This window comes from Phasianus colchicus, chromosome 5 (assembly GCF_987193195.1).
Source record: "Phasianus colchicus chromosome 5, bPhaCol1.hap1.1, whole genome shotgun sequence".
NCBI classification, from domain to species: Eukaryota; Metazoa; Chordata; class Aves; order Galliformes; family Phasianidae; genus Phasianus; species Phasianus colchicus.
In genome coordinates this window covers 17,213,067-17,234,778 of record NC_143440.1, presented here as the reverse complement: position 1 = coordinate 17,234,778, position 21,712 = coordinate 17,213,067, and the positions used below count along the sequence as shown (strand labels likewise).

General features: G+C 41.7%; 2 protein-coding genes across 11 annotated transcripts in view; one reads left to right on the top strand and one right to left on the bottom strand.

Moving 5' to 3' along the window:
- Window positions 1-4,179, bottom strand: part of C5H11orf24 (chromosome 5 C11orf24 homolog) — an 87,190-nt gene extending 83,011 nt beyond the window's left edge. Inside the window, exon 1 of the mRNA XM_090140678.1 lies at window positions 4,063-4,179. The gene's annotated coding sequence lies outside the window, so the exon portion shown is untranslated. The remainder of the gene's footprint in view (window positions 1-4,062) is intronic.
- A 1,376-nt stretch (window positions 4,180-5,555) lies between these two features.
- Window positions 5,556-21,712, top strand: part of KMT5B (lysine methyltransferase 5B) — a 45,913-nt gene continuing 29,756 nt past the window's right edge. For 6 of the 10 annotated variants that reach the window (XR_016466766.1, XR_016466769.1, XR_016466770.1 and 3 more), the window contains exons 1-8: window positions 5,556-6,400; window positions 8,276-8,518; window positions 9,345-9,492; window positions 18,079-18,244; window positions 19,240-19,349; window positions 19,973-20,139; window positions 20,816-20,835; window positions 20,997-21,133. Coding sequence is in view for 1 of the 10 variants with exons in the window: in XM_031608948.2 (XP_031464808.1) it covers window positions 8,359-8,518; window positions 9,345-9,492; window positions 18,079-18,244; window positions 19,240-19,349; window positions 19,973-20,139; window positions 20,816-20,835; window positions 20,997-21,133 (908 nt within the window). In the remaining 9 variants the exon portion in view is untranslated. The other 4 variants (XR_016466771.1, XR_016466774.1, XR_016466773.1 and 1 more) reach the window with 4 other exon arrangements.

The window sequence follows — 21,712 nt, the reverse complement described above, 5'->3', positions numbered from 1 at the left end:
AGAATCAGGAAGGCAGCATTCCACTCCAGAAAGCAGAAAAAAGACATTTTTCCTGTTTCTTGATACCATTCTGTACATTCATGCAATATCTAACATAGTGGGATCTCGAAGTGACTGGGCTTTGTCCATGACGCTATAATAGCAATAATAGGCTTGCTGAAATTAGTGAACTCATAATGACTTCAAAGGACTCTGCCTCAAGGCACTGAACAATTTCTAGAGCCTGTTTTTATTCAAATTGTTTTCTGTGAAAAAAAAAAAATCGTAATTTGTGCCTCTTAGAGACAGGTCAGTCATATAGACAGAGGCTGGTGAATGAAAGCAGAAGTAAAACAGCAGTTGTTTGGTAGCAAAGCAGTATTTCTTGCTGACAATAAATGCAGCTTCTCGTAATGACCAGCAAGATCTAACCACAGACAAATAAAACTAAGAGACAAAGCTGGAAGTATTCTCACTGGAATCTAGCTAGCATCCAAACACTCACTGTGAAATTCTGTTGAGAAATTTTACATCTTCAGCAAAAAAATAATAGTCATTTGCAAATGAATTCTGACTGTTCCTTCCTGCCATGCAACTCTTCATTATTTATTCTCGTTTCCCCTTCACTCTTCCTCTAGGACTTACATAACTTGTTGGAAATATATCCCTTGTTTGAGAAACAGGATTTTGTAACACCTATTCCCACTTTTCAGGAGGATGGGAAGGTTACAGAAATGAATATTATTTAATTTGCTTTCACATGTTCACGTTTTAGAAGGATGAGATAAATCTGGGAAGCATGGATCACTGTAGAGAGAATGTTAAGGTGGGCTGATGTGTAAGATGAGCATATTCTGAGGTCTGCCACAGAGAAAACATTCTCTTTTACTGAGCAGGAATTTTATGGAAGAAAGGTACGATTTTCTCCCTACATAGAGGTAGCATTAGGAGATGGGACAATCTCTTCCTTGTATGTGAGAGATTCTGGCTTCCAGGCACCTTTTCTAGCCTTCTGAATCTGTTGCCTCCTTCCTACACAAAGATATTAATAGAAATTGCACTTACTCCTCTCTAGCATCAACCTCTCAACTATCTTTTTGTTTTGGACATAGCTCAATGTGAAGAGGGGCAGTGACTGCAAACACTGAGTGAACACGGGTGTTCCTGGGAAAGAAGATACTGACATTATTTGTATTTGACATTTGGGGGGAAAAAAAGCCCACAAAGCAGGATTTAAATGAACATCTGCTGATATTGATTAGCTTCTTTTAAAAATAAAGGGTTGATGCTGATAAGTGTTAGTAGAGAAAATCTGACTGCCTTTGCTGCAGACGGGGAGCTGAACTTCCACACTGGTCAGTCCTGCACCATGTCCATATATTACAATCATATAAAAGATTCCTATAATATAGAAGAAACACAAACCTCCATGTCTTATAAATAACAATCTGCAGACCCTAAGTGAATACAAGGATGTAATTCACTCTAGGATTTCTGCAGCTGTTAATAAATCACTCAAGCTGCACTCTGGCAGCTTATGACATCAGCAGCAGCCCTCAAGTGAATTACAGCCATTAATTTACACAGAGGAGGCCATCTATCATCTATTATTGACCATCTGTTACTGAGAAAATGTGTATTTTTTAATAAATTATGAAGATTTTGACAGAAAATGGTCTTTAATTTTATTCGTTTTCACATGCACTTGTGATGTTTAACTTCAAGTTTGTAACCATCGGTACAAACTGATCTGTGACCCCAGTTGGAAGCAATCACACGTCGATGGCAGTGGCACACCTACCTCATGGCTCCTCCCGGGGGCGCAGCATCGGGTGCTTAAGGCTCCTGCACAGATATAAGTGGAAGGGATTGATCCTCTCAAAGGCATTGCAAGAAGACATCTACTTACTCGGCAGACAAAAGAAACAAACTCCTAGCGTGTCCAATGCAGTATAAAGTGCTTATCCACTGCTCGCTCTGCCTTTTGCAATGTGAAACCTGCTACACTTTGTACAACATTTTTACTATTTGGAAGAAATGATAACAGCTATCAAAAATCTGCTTACTGTCAACAGAAGATAAAACATTATGTCAAAGGAAGAATCGAGCTCATTACACCTGCTGATTTACTGCAGCCTCTTCCTTGTACTTCTATTTCCTCCTGTTTCTACTTCACGAGGTGGCATCGCTGCGCCCTTACCATCAGCAGGATTGATTGTATGGATTTGGGTATAGTATATATGCTATTTAAAATTGCAACAGGAGGTATAGCAGCTACAAGACACAGTGTTATTTTTAAAAGAGGTTATTGTTAATGCTTTAACAAACTTGGAAATTTTATCATCGGGCTTGTACACTAAATAGGAATGCTTTTGAGCAGTGAAATGGGGCTTCAGTGCTTCTGAGCAATGGAGAATGGGGGGGAGGGGTCAAACTATGCATGGGAATCAGCTTGAAGCGTGTCTGAGTAACAAACAGTTCAGGGCTGGCTCAGAGCAGTACCACCCGGAGTTATTCAGTGTGCTCTGTTCCCAGATACTCCTCTCAGTGCTATAAAACTTTCCCTGCATGAGGTGCCCCTAGCCTAGCAGGCCTGTGGGAGAGCCAGAACACGTATGACAACTCAGCTTTGTTAGTGGCATACACACACACACAGATGCCTGTTTCAAAAAATGCTTACACTGGGGCTATGCAAAAGTCCTGCATAACAAAAGTAGGAAAAAAAAAAATCCCAAATGCCTACATGGCTGAGTTAAACTGTCAAGTGGGCAATGGACTTTTCAGTTACATGTTTGTACTCCTCAAAATTGCTCATAACTACAGTCTTCAAGTCAGATCTGCAAATAAAAGAAGAATAAACAGCAGCATTCCTGTCACACAGGGACAAGATACATTTAGCTCAGCAAAGCCACATCTTTTCCTGGAAATTGAATTTGGTTTTTGTACCACTGGACAGTATTTGATGCAGCTGTTGTTCATGGAGGTGAAAGGATTGAGGGTCTGGTTCTGAAAACGTAGAAGCTTGGACGTGTGTGATGCCCTACACAAGCACAACGCAGCAGTCTCCTCACCTAACTCAAACCCAAAGTTCAAGTTTAATGTCTTAAAAGATGTGGATTTACAAAACCACTCATCGCATAAAGATTTTAAGAACTCAATTTTTAAGTGAAAACTGGATGCTTTCAAAACATCAACATGCAATATTATGATTACAGGGTCACAGCCTACGTGAGATGTTGAAAATGCAAGTCTCCTCGAGGTGGAAAGAGCTACAGACTCAGCAAAGAGTAAATATAGTTATTTATAAATTGTGTAACTGCCTACAATTTAGAAACACTACTTCAGGAATTAAAAACTACTGATTGCTGCCAATGCACACTGAAATACACTCATCTGGCATACATTCTACATCTTTCAGTCCTGTATTATCAGAAAAAAATTATCCAGCGGAAGTCACAAAATCATCATGTGACTGAAATCCTGGGTAACGTGACTGAAATAAACTTTTACTCCTGTAAGAAATAATGTCATCATGCCTGTTCTTTGATAATTAACCAGGAAGCAATAAAAGTTTCAGATCTGAAACCCTTTGCATTCCTCTGAGGACTAAGCCTAAATGATAGCATGAATTTAGGAAGTGAAAGTTATGTTGAAATTCTCTATGGGGTTTTCACAGTACGAAATACAACAAATTTCTGATGACATCTAGTTGGAGCCAGTTACCATGTGTCTGCTGGTTTTCAGAACAAAATATGGGCAGGCAAAATAGTTTAACATAGTAGACTTATTTTTGAAGCATGCTATCATGGTTTGACCACCTGACTTTCTGATTTTCAAAGACAACATTTTGTGTTATTGAATGAAAGAGCTACAGTGGGAAGCTGCTAGAAGGTAGGAAAAAATAACAAAACTGACTGCAATCAAACTGAAAAGCCACCAGAAAAGCAGCAGAAGTAAGTTTTAGATAAATGTATTCTCAAAGAGAGCCCTTTCAGTCCACTTTGCTTTCAGATCACAAGTTGGAGCCTGCAGGAGGGTGTAAATAAAGTTTGCTGCCCTTCCTTCAGCTCCATTCAAACTCACCATGCACCGCCGGGCTGCAGTGATCCCTTCGTGCCACTGGGACCAGAGATGGCATCTCCTGGTCCCATGCTATGCAGTGTCCGCCCACTCCATGCATGCACTGAACAGGCTGAGGACCTATAAAACAACATACAAGTGCTGTTACTGATGTTATCACAGTGTCACTGCCTGTTGACCTATTAGTAACGAATTCTGGTCAAAATAAAGCTTTCTGGGGTTTGTAAATTAAATGTAAAAACTGCACTAATCTGGTTTAACAACATGGCATGGCAAGGCTGAGCTTCAGGAGCAACTCCATTACAGTAACATCCATTTGTTCAAAATTTGTGCTGTTGGCATCCATGCCATCTCTAGGAACTGCAACACTTGGGTAATTAAAGCAAAATTAAACCCAGTTCCATGTGAAAAGCGTGTTTTATTAACAACCTTAAACAGAGTTTCCTACTAAGTACCACCAGAAGACTTCCAGTACACGAAGGGAGCTGATAAACAGAAGGAGGACTGACTTTTTACACAGTGTAACGCTGATAGGACAAGGGTGAATGGCTTTAAGCTAAAAGAAGAGATTCAGGTTAGACGTTGGGAAGAAATCCCTGACCCAGAGGGCAGCGAGGCTCTGGCACGGCTGCCCAGAGAGCTGTGGATGTCCCATCCCTGCAGGAGCTCAGGGCAGAGCTGGATGGGCAGCCCGAGCTGCTGAGGACGAGCCCTGCCCACGGCACGGACTGGGACCTGGGAGGGCTGTAAGATCCCCTCCAACCAAACCGTTCTGTGATTCTCTGATGACTACAGAGGAATCCACAATACTGGCAAACGGCTCTCAGAACTTTCTCTGCAGCCAGTCGTTCCCACAAACGTTCACGGTGACTGATAGCGAATGCAAATACTCTGAAAGCTTCTGCTAAACTTATAAAAATAAAATTTACGCCTGAGAACAAACCGTACCGCTGCGTCAAGAAACACAAAGGGCAACTTAAAAAATATCGGGCGCGCAGTAAAACTTGTGAACTTTGAGCAGAACGCAGCTGTGCGGGTGAGCCAACAACCGCACCGAGGTGCTGCCCTGGGAACACACCCCGTCGGCGCCCACAGCAGCACCGCCCGGCGGGGAGAGCAGCCCCCGCCGCCCCGCCGGCCGCAGGCGGCACCGCGGCGCTCTCGGCGCGCCTCCCTGAGCAGAGCGGCTGGGCGCCATTTTTAAAGAGCCCTGTCAGGGCGCAAGGGGAAGCAGGTGCCTGCTGCTCGCTGAGGTGGCGGCCCACGGCCACGCACCGGGTTTGAGGCTGGGGAAGGGACGCCCGCGTACCGTAGGCGGGGGGGCCACCGCACCGCTCTACCCTTAAAGCGCCGGGACCAGCAGCGCCTGCAACGGGACGCCTCACATTTAAAGGGCAGCCCCGGGCGGAGGGATCCCGGCAGCACGCAGCCGGCCGGCGCTTCTTACGCCCCGCGCACCGCCGAGCGGCGGGGCGGCCCGGACCTCGTTTTCTCCACGGGAATCCCTGCGCCGCGCCGAGCGGTCATGGGCGCTGCGGTCCCCGCCGTCCGTCCGCCGCGGGCGAGGCGCGGCAGCTCGCTGAGGCGCGGCCTGCCCCCGCGCCGGCCCGCGTGAGGGGGAGGCGGGAAGCGGCGCGGCTCGAGGAAGGAGGAGGAGGAGGGCTCGGTTTTCTTTCGAGCGGTGTATCCTTCCGCGCAGCGGGCACAAGAGGCTGGAGCCGCGGTGTCCCTCCGCCGCCGGCAGCGCAGGGGCAGGCGGCGCCTCTCCGGAGGGGGCGAGGAGGTCGCGGCTTCGCGGGAGAGAGAGGAAGAAACTTAGAAGCGCGGTGGCTGGAGCGACGGATTTCCCGGCTCGGCTGCCCGGCGGAAAGAGGCCTTCGACACAGAAAGAGAAACGCGAGGAGGAGGAGGAAGCGGCGGCGGCCACCGCCGGCCCTCACCGCCGCCCCGCGGGGTCCCTGCGAGGGAGCCCGGGGGACTCTTTTTCGCGGGGTCCGGCGGAGGGATCTCTCGGCGGCTCGCTCCATCGCCTCCCCCTTGCACCGCTCGCCCCTCGGCGCCGCCATCTTGGATTTTAATCCGCCATTTTTTTCCTCCCCCCACTCGGAATTATTTTTCACCACTACCTCCGTGCTTTTTTTTTTTTTCTTTTTCCTTTCCTCTCACTTTTTTAAATTTTTGGTCCCTCGGCTTTCCCTTTTCTCTCCTCGCCGTCTTTTTTTTTTTCTTCTTCTTTTTTTTCTTTAAAATTTCCCTCCTCGCTCCGTTGCGTTGGATGAGCCATTTCTCACACCCGGCGGACGCTGGGGCAGCACCGGCGGCGGCGCGGAGGCGGCCTGAGGTGAGCGCGGGGGGCACAAAATGGCGGCGGGGCAGAGCCCTCCCCGCCCGGGCCTCCCTCACCGAGGGGCGTCCGTCCCCCTCCCAGCCCCGCGGTGGGGAAGGCCCGGGCGGAACGGTAGGCCCTAGGGGGCAGCAGGGAGCCGGGTGGGAGGGAAGGGAGCGCCTGTAGCCGTCTGTAGGCCTGGGGCAGAGCGGCTGAGAGCCGTGCGGAAGGAGAGGATTTGGGGGTGTTGGTCAGTGCTCGGCTGAACGTGAGCCAGCAGTGTGCCCAGGTGGCCAAGAAGGCCAGCAGCATCCTGGCTTGTATCAGCGGTAGCGCAGCCAGCAGAGCGGGGAGGTGATCCTCTCCCTGTGCTCGGCTCTGGTGGGGCTGCGCCTCCAGTGCTGTGTTCAGTTTGGGGCCCCGGACTGCAGGAAAGGCACTGAGGATGCGGAGCATGTCCAGAGATGGGCAGTGAACTGTGAGGGGTCTGGAGCACAGCTCTGATGGGGCATGGCTGAGGGAGCTGTGGTGGTTCTGGAGAAGAGGAGGCTCAGGGGAGACCTTATTGCTCTCTACATCGATCTGAAGAGGGAAGGTGGGAGTCAGCCTGTTTTACTTGGTGACAGTGATAAAATGAGAGGGGATGGCCTCGAGTTGCACCAGGGGAAGTTCGGATTGGATGTTAGGGAGCATCTCTGAAAGAGTGGTGATGCAGCAGCACGGGCTGCCCAGGGAGGGGATGCAGTCACTGTCCCTGGAGGTGTACAAGGAAAGGGGAGATGTGGCACTGAGGGATGAGGTCGGTGGGTACGGTGGGGGTGGACTGGGGTTGGACTTGGTCATCTTAGAAGTCTTTTCCAACCTCAGTGATTATGGCCCATTGAGCCAGGTGTGTTGTTGCATTCCTGTCACGTGATCCAGGAACTGCCTGGGTCCTCTAGGGTCATCACTGAGGGATTTTTGAATATAGCTACATACCGTTTCTAAATGAGGACTTAACCTTTTTCCCCCATCCCCATTTGAAAAATGCTGTTGGTTTTCCGTGGGTTTGGGCGGGTTTTTTTGATTGTTTGTTTTTTAAATACTTCATTACTTTTTGGAGAGTGTTTGTATAATGTCAGGCATTGCTGTAGAGTTCAAAGCATGTTGCATGCTACACTTATTAGGAAATACAACCTTAATTGGGTGTATGTGTGAAAATGCTCAGTTTCCTGGAGTCGCATAGCTTCACGTATATTGATGTACGTGCTTGAAGGGAGTTATAAGCAAGAAGGGGAACAACTTTTTACATGGTCTAGGGGTGGGTAGGACAAGGAGGAATGCTTTAAATTAAAAGAGAAGCAATTAAATTAGATGTTAGGGAAAAAATTCTTTGCTCAGCGGGTGGTGATGTACTGGCACAGGCTGAGGATGCCCCATCCCTGGATGCACTCAAGGCCGGGTTAGATTGGGCCCTGGGCTGCCTGATCTCATGTGGGGCAGCCCTGCCCATGGCAGGGGGTTGGAGCTAATTGATCCTTAGAGATCTCTTCTAACCTAAGCCGTTCTATGATTCTGTGTGTATGTGTCTGTATAACTGCATAATTAGATAGGCGTGTGCCTATATAGATTTTGTCCTTAACCATTTATCAGCTTTAGAATTCTGTCTTTTCTTCAAGATGTCTCAGCAAGTTGCAGGACTACAGTTCACCTATGAGTGTCTGTCTGTTTGCAACAGCTCCTTGCACCAGTGCTAATGAACTACTTTTCTTTTTTCCTAATGCAAATGTAGATCACCATTTTACCTTTTTTTTTTTTTTTTTTTTTTTAATGTGAGTGTATGTTAAAGCTTTGTCATGGAAACAGATTTCCTTGTAACTTCTAATGATGTGTATGTTTTGTTTCCAGTAGGTATTGGAGCTGAAATTATTCATCCACTTCTCCGAGCCTTTTGAAAAGTGACTAAATGCAACTGGGTCAGGCTGTCTGTGGGCATGAAGTGGTTGGGAGAATCCAAGAACATGGTGGTGAATGGCAGGAGAAGTGGAAGCAGGGCGTCTAATGACCACGTGCAGAATCAAACCAAATTGCAGCACACAGGAAAGGAGAATCCCAGGTCTGGCAAAAATGGAGTTGAGAGAAGATCAAGCAGATGTACGTACATGTTTGTGCAGTTTGGTGTTTGTGCTTCATCTATCAGTTTGTGTGCCAGGCTTCTACTAAGGTCTTAATTCATGAAGGAGGTGTGCATGTAACTCTTACCAGAAGTATTGATTATGTTTGTATTTGTTGGATGTTGTAACTCATTTGGGGAATATAGATCTCTTCAGTTTAGAAGTTAAGTGATAGTGATAGAACGTACATTAATCTGAAGCTGGTTGTGTGCAAAATACATGATTGGCAGTTATTGAGAACTAGTGTGATTGGTGCTAGATAACAGATATGATTCAAGTTACTAGCCCAAATTTTAGTGAATGTGTGTTTGTGTTGAAGTAAACCCCATTTTCAGTGAAGTCACATGTATCAATAGTAGTTAGAAAGCTGTTTTAAGGAACATTGGGGTTTATTTTTGCTATTGACTTGGAGTGAGAAATGAAATAAAAATTTGGTAAAAACCCTTCTTTCAAATTTTAGGACAGTCAGACTTAAATTTTATTGGCTTTCTCACACTCATAGGCCTTAAACTTTAGAGGCAAGTATGACTGGGTTGTGTTGGAATATGCTTGTATGTGGGGAGGTGGAGAGAGAAGGAAGCCAAAATTAAAAATGCCCATAAAAATACATTCTGAAATGCTATTGTCAGCTATGATAACCAACAAAAGTAAGAGTTAAAAATGAACTGTGTTTCTGCTTCTTCCTTTATGATTTAAAAATTTTTTTTGCTGTCCAAAGTTCAGTTGCAGCCTCCCCTACCCCCTAATGCAGCTGGGTTTCAGAACATTCCATAAATGATACCTGGTTTATGCTTTCTTATTTGCAGGTAGTGGTGCTTCAGGATTTGAGGGTCAGAGTCGTTATGTGCCTTCCTCTGGAATGTCTGCCAAGGAACTGTGTGAAAACGATGACCTAGCAACTAGTTTGGTTCTTGATCCTTACTTAGGTTTTCAGACACACAAAATGAATACTAGGTAACTTGTCTTTACTTTTAAGAATTGGTTTTCTGATTACATCAATTAAGATGATAACTGTGGAATTTCCTGCATGTTTACAGAAGTCTGAAACAGTGACAGTTGGATTCTGCCTTTAGGATGGTGCTGCATTTGAGACAGGAACTTAAAGCTCTGTAGCTATTTGGTTTTGTAAAGCTATCACAGGTTATTATCCTTATTATTACTGTTATCCTTAGAACAGCTTCTGCTGTAGAGCTGTGTGTTAATAGATGCTTTTCTAGCTTAAACACTTAACTCATCCTCAGTTTTAAACCTTTAGCCATTTGAAATAATGTTTCAAAGACAAGAGTTGATGTTTGGGGAGCGTGTTGTGTTTCCTATTTATTTTGTTGGCCAAAGAGATCTTTTTTCTCCTCAACTTCTACAACATCTGGTGACTTACTCCCAGAGTTCCAATGTTAGTGCCACTTGATACCAAGCTCTTGCAGATTCATGCTGAACAAACACTACTCAGATATGTCTGTGTATGTATCAGATAAATTTATGTGCACATTTGGAACCTTCCTACCATATTTGCACTGCTATATGCCTGCCTGAATACTTGGCTTAAACTTGGGGAGGGCTTTTGGTTTAGTTGTTGCATGCCTCTTCCTGTTTGCCAGTTATACCACCATGTCTAAGTGTATTCTGTAAAGGATATGCGTTGCTCGCTTACTGGGGAAGCTGTGTATGAATGGTAAGCTTCTAAAGACAAGGAACTGTGTGTGTGTTGTTGTATGAACAAATGGGGGATCTTGGTCTGAGCTGGGGTTTCTAGGCCAGGTGATGAGAAGCAGGCTTCGCAACCCTTGCAACTTAGTGCTGTGGATATTTTAAAAGAAGAACAATTTACCTCTATAGCATGGGCAAATAAGCAGAGTATCAGTTCAGTATTTTGTGTTTGTGTGTCTATGTGACAAGCTGATGACTGGTATAGCCGTATGGTGTGAGTTGCACCTGAAGTTGTAGCATAACTGTAAAGACTTATTCCAGGGAGCGCTCTCTTTTCTACAGAGTGCAGTGCCTATCTTTAAGGGAAATCCCAGCATTCTTCCTTTTGTCTCTGTGCTGTTGATTACAGTAGCATGTTGTGCCCAAAACAGTGTTCAGGTAGATATTCAGTTGTATCTGCATTTCCAGAAGTCAATTGAGATAAAGACATATGCTCAAAAGCCCTTTTTGTTGTTGCTGTTGCATGAGTGGTGGTGTATGGCTGTTCAGAAACAGCTAATTCTTTTGTATTTGCTAAGGAAATTACGTATCTATCAGTAGCTGGAGAATTTGTTTTCATAAATGATATGTTTTCAATGTGTGAAATACTTCTTGAATTACTGATTTGCAACGAAAGACTACACAAAGGCTATCATCATGTGTTTCTTCCTTTCTCAGGCTCGGAGTACAGTTACAGGCAGCCTTCAAGGACAATAGTTAATAATCTTGGAGCGCTATGGGAAATACTTAGGTGAGGCTTACAACTTCTGCCAGAAGCTTGTCGTCTTGACTCTTTCTTAATGTCTTACTGAGAGTTTCTACCATTACAGTGAATCAAAATTAAGCTCTCAGCATAGTTCTTGTTTCTTTCAGTGTAGCGATGACTTCTGCTTATACTGCAGCTACATGGCTTGGACCACCTTCCTTCCATCTAGTGAGATATAGTATTTCTAGAACTTTGTAGAGCTGTTGCCCTCATGTAATTCTGAGGGAAAGTGGGGGGAGAGGGATGGAAGTGAATGTTTGTAGACCCAATTCAAAACAAATATATTCAGGTACCAGATATATGCTTGTAGTAACAAAGATTACAACTTATGTTGGGTATCTTCTGTTTCAGTGTGGTCTAGCCATATAAATCTTAGCAACATGGTTTGTGTAATGAGGTGAGATTAAAATAAAATAGCTGCTTATGAAGGCATGGCAATATTTCCTCATCCCATGTTGCAGTTTGTTTGAAGACGCACATGGAAGTGACGGTGGCGTTTTTGCTTGGCTGTTGGTAGTGCACAGAAAGTATTCTAGCAACTAGCAGCCCACTGTGAGTTCATGATTGCTTAATGAAGTTGTATTTTATCTTGCTTGTAGGAGCCAAATCTGCATTTTTGTTTGCAGAAGTGTCTTCTATGTAAGCACTCTCTGTACTTCATGCCTTTAGTTGGAGAGTTTGTAAACATTACTTGTTTCTCCCATAGTGTATTGATTAGAGAAGAAACTTACAATGTTGTAGTTAAATATCTAGATAATTTCTGGAACTTCTTTATATCTTCTTAATACTGAAGTAGTGACAAGAACCTGAGTGTGCTTCTTGTGTGGATTGTTGTTTTTTTCTGGAGGCAGTAGGAGGAAGGTGCCGCAGTTCCTCAGTGTCCATTGTCTTGGGAATTGGGCTGGTAGCTTTGTAAACTGTCATGTCAGTAACATCTCAAAGAGCTGAAAGCTAGTTATCAAAAGATTTCAGTCAGATCCCCTAGTGAGTTTTTCCACCGTTTCTCTGAAATGTCTTGTTGCCAGGGATTTGATAGCCTGCCTAAAATGTAGCTCTAGAAGTTCTTTAATGGCTTTTACTTAAAAGTAACTTTATTTGTTTCATCATCCTGGTTTTCCAAGAGAAAGCAGATTGTTTCCAAAGGTTGTGCCCTTCTGTACAGGCTTTTCATCCTTTTCCCTAGTTTGGTAGCTCATATGCCTGCAAAATAGCATGTTAGTAATTAGTCAGAAAAATACAAAACCACCACCCATGTTTAAGAAAGTGCTGTCTCATCCAGTGTAGATACTCTCAGAGGTTTTTTCACTTCTTATATGAATCCTCTTTTTAATAAAGGCTATCCTGGCTGTAAGATTAATGTAGTCTTGTATGCTGTCTGTAGAAAGAAAGCCCACTATTTTGAAAACCAGTTTTTCCAGGTTTAAAAGTTGTCAAACACTGGAGGTTAAAGCTGAGGTTTATAAAAAAGCCAAGGGGATTCTTGCTCATCTTACTATCTCTTATTTTTGGATACTTTTCCTTAGGCTGAGTCCTGAAGTTGCCTGAATGACTAATCCACCTTTGACTATACTGTATACAAATGTGCTAGCATTTAAATTTTGAGCCAGTCTCCTGATCATGTGATTGCTGTTACTGATTGCTCTTGGTTCCTGGTTCCCTAAAGCTCAAGCATCATGCGTGGGAATACCAAGAGCACTTCCAAGTGTCATTTAAGTTTCCTGGTAGTACAGGAAATCAAATGCATTGTAGTGTGTTTTAGGACAACGTAGGTGTGTTTCTGAACTCCACACTGTTGCTTTCTGTGAAGCTGCAAGCTGGCACATGGGAGGGGTGGTTTTGCCTGAAAGTGGAACAAGCTTTAATAATGACAGTTTTCCAGAGCAAACATGATGTTTTTGGGGATGATATGTTGGAAGCTGCTTTCTCTCAACAGCGTGCCAAGAGCATTTGCTGTCTTTAGGGAAACAGGCAGTCGTTCCTGAACTAGACAGGGGATGTTACTCCTGGTCCCTTAGTCATGGAACAGTAGTGAAGACAAGAAGGGCAAAGCAGTCCCACTCACTTGCATTTGGAGGTCTGTGCTGAATCTCTTCTCTACTCCCCAGCTTCTTTAAATATAGTTATTAAAGGGATCGTATTGACTGAGTGGAGTTTAAATGTGGAAAAAGGCACTTGACACCTTCTGCAGGAGGTTGCATGGGTGCATAGTTCAACTTCAGTGTTGTGCTGTGTTACAGATAGCAATACTCTTTTTCATTCTGAAGCTCTTAGATTTTTCAGTCACCATTGTGTACTTGCTGTCAAAAGTGATTTTGTTTGACTTTTGTTTAAAATATACATTCCCTTTTTTAAAAAACAAAACAAAACATTTTCCCAGTGAGTTCAGTGAGGTTATCAAGCTTGCTCCTGCTTCTCTTCCTCCTCTCTTCCTATTCCCAAAGACTGTGTTGGAATTAGCTGTTGTGCTGCTAAATGTTTTGGATTAGAAAAACCATCCAAAGAAAACCCTACTCCTACACAGGTTTTCTAGTTGTACTTCTAGCAGTAAAAAAGTGTTATGTGTTTGAAGGATAGACTGACTTATGCACAGTAGTTGTGCTGATTGTTAAGTTGAATTTTATCCTGATACTCCACATGGTAGAATGAAAGAATGTGCATTCTCTCAGCTGCCTCTGTCATCAGTACTTTAAAAATGCATTTATTTTTCAACTGTAGTGAGGATGAATGTCTGTGGCTGCTAGAATTTTCATTACTTCTGTCTAGGTTGGATTTGAGTTTTACCTGCAGTGGTATGTGTACCTCTTTCCGTTCAAGAAACTTGAGTAAAGTGGACTACTTTATCATTTAAAAAAATGCAGTCTTGAGCTTTGGCCTTCAAGGAATATGGGATATTTGCTGACAATGGCACTGGAGATTAAACACAGAAATTGATTATTATGGAACTAGTTTTTACTTAAGGTACTCCTACTACAAGTTGGAAAAAATGTTAACTAAATATTACTTTTCAACTCTTGCTGTGTGGTCTTGAAATGCTTAAGAGCCTTGCAGTGCTAGCTTTTGTGCTGAATCCCTGGAGTTAGAGAAGCAGTAATTTGCTCTTTCCACAACTACTAAAGAAAAATAACAAGCACTTTGTCTGGAAGTTAAGAGGCCAATGGGATGCTGTGTTTTGACAAAGTCACTCCTTCTGTTTTTTCCCAGTCAGGATGTAAGAATTCATTTTAGTGGTGAAGTCCTTTGGGGCTGTGAGGTACATGCATTACATGGGCTTTCATACTGAAACTCTTTCAGGATCCATTTCTGTTCAAATTCTGTGCTGTCAGTGGCTGAGCAAGGTAGTGTGCTTCCGAACTTACCAGAACCTCTCCTTTAACTTCCTTTATAGGCAAGCATCTCACTGACCTTTGGCTTTATACCTTGGAGTTTCAAGATTCTTTAAGTATTCCTGAGGTAAGAGGAAACGAGAGAGAGAGAGAGAGAGAGCACTGTGCTTCATCAAGCAGTTTTTTCTTACATCCTGCTTGTTGAGACAGCTTCAGTTTGGCCCTTAACTGGGATAAGATCATCTTCTGCTGGGAAATTTAAGAAGTTTCCATTCTGCAGCTTGTCAGGAAGAAGGGTGACTAGTCTTTCTCTAAAGATACTGTGATAGCTGAATTTTGCATTAACTTACTTGGAACAGCCAGACTGTTCTGCAGTAAACCCTGTGCTCTGTGAGATCTGCTTCCTTGAAGCTGCTGGTAGGATGGCTCAAGGATTCTGTGCCTGTGCTCAGATTCAAATATGAGAGCACCTTGTTCAGTTCTTGTGATAGAATCTGACAAAGGTGTGAATCATGGGAGTGAACAAGAAGTTTGGATAGACATGATTCTGACTTGAGTTTGCTCTTGAGTTTTGAGACAGGGATGGCTGGCTTGTTCATTTTATTTTTCTTGAGCTCTTTCCATCTCTTCATTTCTCTTATTTGGAGCAGTCTCCCATTTTACAGACATTTAAAAGCCTTGTTTGGTTGATTTTGCTCAGCTACAGTATCTTTTCAGGCTCTCTTCAGGCTGTTGGAAAACAGTCATGTAGATACTTTAAGCATCAGTAGACTTTTCATGACATGTGTGAAATGAGGAAGTTCTGTACTACCAAAATCATAGTACCATTATAGTTTCTCATATCTACTTGGTTTTGTGGTAGGGAGTGCTGGGAAAGTCGAATGAATAAGTTTGTTTCTCTTGGGAGAAGTGAAGCATATATATTAAATGCAGCAGAGTCTCACATTCTCGAGGAAGATTCAGCTTTCAGGCTTTCTTGGCCTGCTGGCATCCTTTGTCTCAAGTCAGCAGGTACCTGTTGCAGTGTATGTGGTGATGTCCCTGTGAAACATGAGAAATCTGGTTGCGGTATTCTGGCTTATCTCAAACTTCATACAGTTTTTATAGTGCAGTTCATGCCTGCAGTTGAGCTGTGAAAAAACTCACTTGCTTAGGTGCAAAGCATCATTTTGTTTCATTGAGTTGGGAACCCATGAAGTGTGTTGTGCTGCTGCTTTCCAGTCTCTTTCCACATACGTGTGGATGCTTCCATTGCTTGCTTGGATTCCTTTTTTCTTTTTTCTTTGCTCCTTTGCCATGTGAATCATCTCAGTAAAATGTGATAAAGGTGCTGCAGGAGATCCTTGATAGTATTTTTGAACCCTGGCTTCTAAGTCATGTACTTTGAAAAATCTTGTTTCAAATTTCAAATGATTGGTGTACAGCATAACATTTATCTGATCTGTTAGTGTTTCAGATGTTTTTTGATTGGTTTTGTTTTTTACCGTACTTAAACCATTCTGCAGCCTTCTTTTTGGTCCTTTCAAGAGTTGTGTATATAGTATTTCTATTTGTCTGCAATGATGTTACGTGAGTTGGTGCTAGACTTTTGAAAGGACTCTGGTAGCAGTGTAGAATGCCTGAAAAAAGTACCTGGAGAAACCCCTGCTGATGTAACCTATGGGGGTACACAGGGTTAGTGTCTGTTCCTGAGCTACCTAAGGTAACTCTTCAAGTCTGGTCACCTTTTAGAGAATGATGAGTTGTGGAAGACGTGAAACAGAAGAGCCACTTTGAGGCTATAAGATGTTCTCCTAATTACTAAAAAAAACATAGGGCATTAATTCTTTTCTGTTTTGGCTTTTTCATCTACCGTGCTTTCTTTTTTTTGCTTCTTCCAGGGAGCTAGGATACTGCTGTCTCTAGCTGGCATAAACTGAACTGTTTCTTGATGTATGACAGTGTCTGTCAGCATGTACATCTCTCCAGTGCTAATACAGTATTGAATGTGATGGTTTTTCCATCTATCTCTGTTCCTGCAGATTACTTAGCTTAAAAAAAAAAAAAAAAAAAAATTAAACACAATAGAGTAGTCATTCACTTAGCCCTGAAAGAACTGAAATTGTCAAAGCCCAAACTTTAGCAGTAAATGCTACGTCTTTCCTCTTGTGCAGTTGGTAGTTACAGATGTGACTGGACAGCACTTTACTAACATTTGTGCCTGCTGGTGTGTATTGTGCTTGTGATGATTGGAGTACAAATGGGTCCCTGTTACAAAAGGTGTTTCTGATTGCCATTACAAGAGTAAGTCCTTTTCTGAAACTAGTCAAATGTAGCTTCTCATTCTGAATTCCCTTGGTATCTGAGGAAGCTCTGTGAGTTTTGGCAGTCAAATCTGGGGGAGGTTTCCTTCTTGTTTTCAGAATAAGCAGGAGGTTTTCTCCTGCTTGTATGTCCGACTGATAGGTGAAGCTGATTTGGTGTAACAACAAAATGACAATCACCTCATCTGTAGCCTGAAGGGAGTTTTCTTCTGCAACAAGATTTGCTGGGCATTTTGCTTTGGGGGAAAGGGGATAAGTATGTTCTTTATTAAATAAGATAATTGAAAAATTTCTGGCACAACTTTTATTGCAGTTTGAAGTCAGTAAGTTTTAGAAAGGCATCATCTACTTCTTGTTGGAAATACTGTAGTCTTGTTAGATCTTATCCCAGCAGGTAGAATACTTACCTCGTATCTTCTCTGAATTACCTACTGTATTTTCTGTTCTGAAAGCTCACAAGGTTATGCTGATAATTTTTGCAGTATTCAAAAAGATGTAAAGAACTGTAGAGTTACTCTATTGCAGAGACCTTTTTTCAAATGGAAAATTCAGAGAAGGTGCTTATGTAAAAGCATGGAAAACTGATAACCTGCACTGCCCCTGGAACCAATACTCCTGTTCAAAGGTCTTTATTTACTGTATCAGGAGCAAAAATACAGCATTCTTCTTCCTTGTGAATGAAGTTGTATTCCCTTCACTACTAGCTATTTGTGAAATTGAGTAAAATTGAGACACTTAATGTTAATTAACACTTAATGTTAATCTGTTAGGGAGTTGATGAGGTTTCCTTCTGCCAACTTAATTAAGTAATTTATTTCCTATTTTTTGTTTTTATCATCAAATACAGGCTTTGCTTGGTAAGTAAGATCAGTATGGTAACTCTCTGCTGGAGATAATGAAACTGGTATACCTTTAAGAAAGGTCTTAAATGGTCTTAATCTCATGGATTTAGTCAAAAGCTGTTAACTTCTTCAACTACAGAAGCCAGAACTGTGTACAGATCATTTGATACTAGAGTTGCTATAAAACTTAAAGCATCCAATTTACTTTCTTGTTTTTGTTTTTTTTTTTTTGTACATATAGCAATCGTAAATCGATAAAGAAAGTTAGGACAGTGACACTTGCATTATACTAGTTCTTTGGATGCTGTCTTCCAAATGAAAGGTGTTGAAAATAGTGAAGTGTTGTTCTATATTGGTTGATATTATCAGCAATTCATTTTATACATAAATTGCCTCAGCAGAATGGAGGGTTTTAAAATTTGATGCAGTAAGCTTGGAGCCTTTATCATTACCTCTGAAAGTGAGGGTCTGTAGTTTGCTTGCATAACAGTCGGTTTCTTTATGCGAGGAGCAAAATACTTACCTGGCTAGTAAAAAAAATCTTGTGTGCTGTGAGTTACTGTGAGGAAGGACTGCAAATGAATAACAGTGGACTGGAATAGCTTTATTCTTTGTTTCAGATTTCGACCTATAAAAGGAAGGCAAGAAGAACTAAAAGAGGTGATTGAACGTTTTAAGAAAGATGAGCACTTAGAAAAAGCCTTCAAGTCCTTGACGTCAGGTGACTGGGCCCGGCACTATTTTCTTAACAAGAACAAAATGCAGGAAAGGTTGTTCAAAGAACATGTAGGTGTACTTGTAATAATTAATGCGCTTTTTCAGATGGTTGAAAGGCTAAGAAAATGTAAAATTTTCATAAGAATGTAGCAGTAGCAAAGTAAAGAAATCCTCTGCAGTTACGTGTTGCTTGTTTGAATGTTTTTTTAGGGTGAACTTGTGTTTGTTAAAACCCAAATAACTTGGAGGAATGTTGGGGAAAACTAACTTTCCATTGCTATTTATTTCATAGGCATATAGAAGGAAAAACACATTTGCCTTTTCTATTGTTGGCTTAAGTCCTAGACAGAAGAGAGAAGCCCTGCTGCTGAGAGACAGAAATTTCGAGGACTTATTTTTATATTGTGTTTTTTATTGTTGTTTTTTTTTTCCTGTTTGTTTATTTTTTTTTAACTTACAGCTACTGTAAATCTGAGTGTGGATCAAAGAAAAGGAAAAGGGAGAAGCCTTGGTACCTCAAAGCTGAATTGGCTCAGTTGTTAATGTGTATAGCAGCTTTATGTGGGAATATTATTGCTCTTCCTCTACTTTTACACAAAATGACTTTGGGGTGCTCAAGCATAAAGCTTGTTGACTTGCAGAGTTGCAGAGAAATTGTAGTACTGTTTAACTTCAAAAAAGAAAAAAAAAGCTCTTTCTGGAATTCAGCATGTTGCTTGCATATACAACCAAAAGGAATTTGGCCTTTTCCTATTCTGAAATAGATTTAATCTAGGAGTATAGAAGAAAGTAAGCAGCAAATCCTGCTTTCCCAAAGCATTTTTAACTAAAGCTGCCAAAAGGAACTGGTTGAAACTGTGATCTGGTCCAGCAATCTCTGAACTCAGCAGCTGGATTTCTCATGGAAATAATATCTTGTTCAGAGCTGGAAAGAATAAAATCTCATTTGAAAAGGTTGTTAGATCTCCGTGTTTCTTTGAGACCCGAGACAACTTCTTGAAACTGTTTTCCTCACTGCTACTGTTTTGCTTTTAACAGAATGCTATTATTTTCCTTCATTGCAGGTATTTATTTATTTACGAATGTTTGCAACTGACAGTGGGTTTGAGATACTGCCTTGTAATCGGTATTCTTCTGAGCAGAATGGAGCCAAAATAGTTGCAACGAAAGAATGGTAAGTAGTACAGCTTACTGTTACGTTCTCATTCTACCAATTATTTTGAGTGAGTTAATAAAAAAAAGTATAGCGTGATTTAGAATTAAAATTGTAATGAGGGAATTGGAGTGGAAACTTTGCATTTAAGTGCGTTGAAAAGTTTTGTGTTGAAACTTCTAATGCTGAAAGTCTTGAAGGACCTTCTGAGAGGGAGAAACAGGAGGTGTGCTTCAAAACCCTGTCAATAGCTAGAAAATTATTCAAACACAATATTGATAAAAGTGCTTTGCAGTCTCTATAAAAGAAGGATTTTGCACTTGAGAGGTTTGGCTAGAGGGAATAAGTAAGAAGGAAAGAATCTTTGTCATTTTAACAGCTGTAGAAGCTGAAATAATCAAAACTCTTGCGGTTATTTGCTTGCATCCTCAGGAGACTGCAGAAATAGTGATGGGTAATGCCTGTCAGACTTCATGTAATTGATTCTGTGTAGTGGCATAATAACATTTAGTTCATGTAGGAGAGAAGATCTACCTAGTCTAATTATTGTCATCTTGTGCTTTTGTGAAAAAATACCATGCTGTTATGCTTTATGGTTTTCTTAAATGTATGTATGCTTATCTTTACTGTTCTTTACTCTAAAGGAAACGGAATGATAAAATAGAACTACTTGTTGGCTGTATTGCTGAACTATCAGAAATGGAAGAAAACATGCTGCTGAGACATGGGGAAAATGACTTCAGTGTAATGTATTCCACAAGGAAAAACTGTGCACAGCTGTGGCTTGGTCCTGCTGCGTTTATCAATCATGGTGAGTAATAAGTATTGAAACTATGTTAAATGGCACAAGTAGTTCTGTTCAGAAACAGCATAAGTGAGCTAGATCACAACAGGGCATCAGAGAAAACACCAGAATCGAGCACACTGGTTACTGGTGTAACATAGAACTCTTGTTGGGAGCTTCCCAAACCTGAGCTGACTGGCTGTGAGCTGAGAAAACTCTGAAGAGGCTCTGGAAAGTGATGCCTTCTTCCTTCACAGAGATCTTGAAGGTGGCAGCTGAGTTAGTGGAGCATATTGTCCTATTCTGAACTGTTAATATAGCAAAGTTTCTGTATGTTGTCAGCAATAACGTATTAGCTGAACTTCTTGTGCTTCTTTTAAACGCTTACACAGAAGTTTCACTGATTCTGTTGCATTTGTACTCTGAAAGAAGAGCAGGTAGGATTTGAGATAAATCCTGTTACCTTGAAGAGGAGGAAATTTGAGAAATTGTGGTAGAGTAGGGAAGAGTTCAGAAACCAAACTGTATCAAAGTGGTTTCTCCTGATATACAGCTTTATGCAGTACTGCTACAACTCCCAGTATTTAGTTGAGATTCTAGAGTTACTGAAGTCAGAGTGAATCCTTACTTTAGATATCTACAACTATTCATGTTTCAGGTCTTATCAACAGTTAATTGACTTTATCTTTTGGACCTTTTTCAGATTGCAGACCTAACTGTAAGGTAAGCAAGAAATTAAAAATAAATAAAGCCCCCTGCTTTTTTTCTTTGTCCCTACACCTTTTCCTAGCCAGCTTTTTTGCTTCTTATTTTCTTATTTACTGTTCAACCTTAATGACTTGCCTTTCTTTCCTTCCCCCTTCACTTCCTGTCCTTTTCTCAAGTTTGTGTCAACTGGCAGAGACACAGCATGTGTGAAAGCTCTGAGAGATATTGAACCTGGAGAAGAAATCTCTTGTTATTATGGAGATGGCTTTTTTGGAGAAAATAATGAATACTGCGAATGTTACACCTGTGAAAGGTATGCATTGATGTAAATAAGTTTTTCCAATAGAATTGGGCATATTCATAACATATTCTGTGAAAATAGTGGCAGTTGGTTATGAGTACACAATTCTTCTACCCGTTATTATTGCTTCTTAATTCATCATAATGATTTTTTTCAAATTATTACTGAATAGTCACGTTTGCTAAGAACTCCTGTTTTCTGTTCTTTTTCTTTTTTTTCTGGAAATAGCCAAAGTTACGAAAAGCAATCTGGAATCTTTGAAATAACCTTTTCTGAATAAGGTAGAATTGGAAAGAAAAGTAGTTATAGGTATTATGGGCCCATTAGCAACCGGATTCTGACTGCAGCTCTTAGAGCAAAGTAGATTTCATTAGTCTTTTCATTGTTGATCTGAATGAAGTTCTGATGAAAACTATCTAAGTAGTTTTCACATTATTTCATCAGAACCTGTAGGGTTTAAGTATTAAATGTCTGCTGGTTAGGGCAGTGTTTTCTTGTATCTATTTGTTGCACCATAGCACCAAGCTTGCTTGTTTTTCATCTCGTCTGAACCTAACTGAACTAAATCATTCAAAGGAATTTCACAGATGT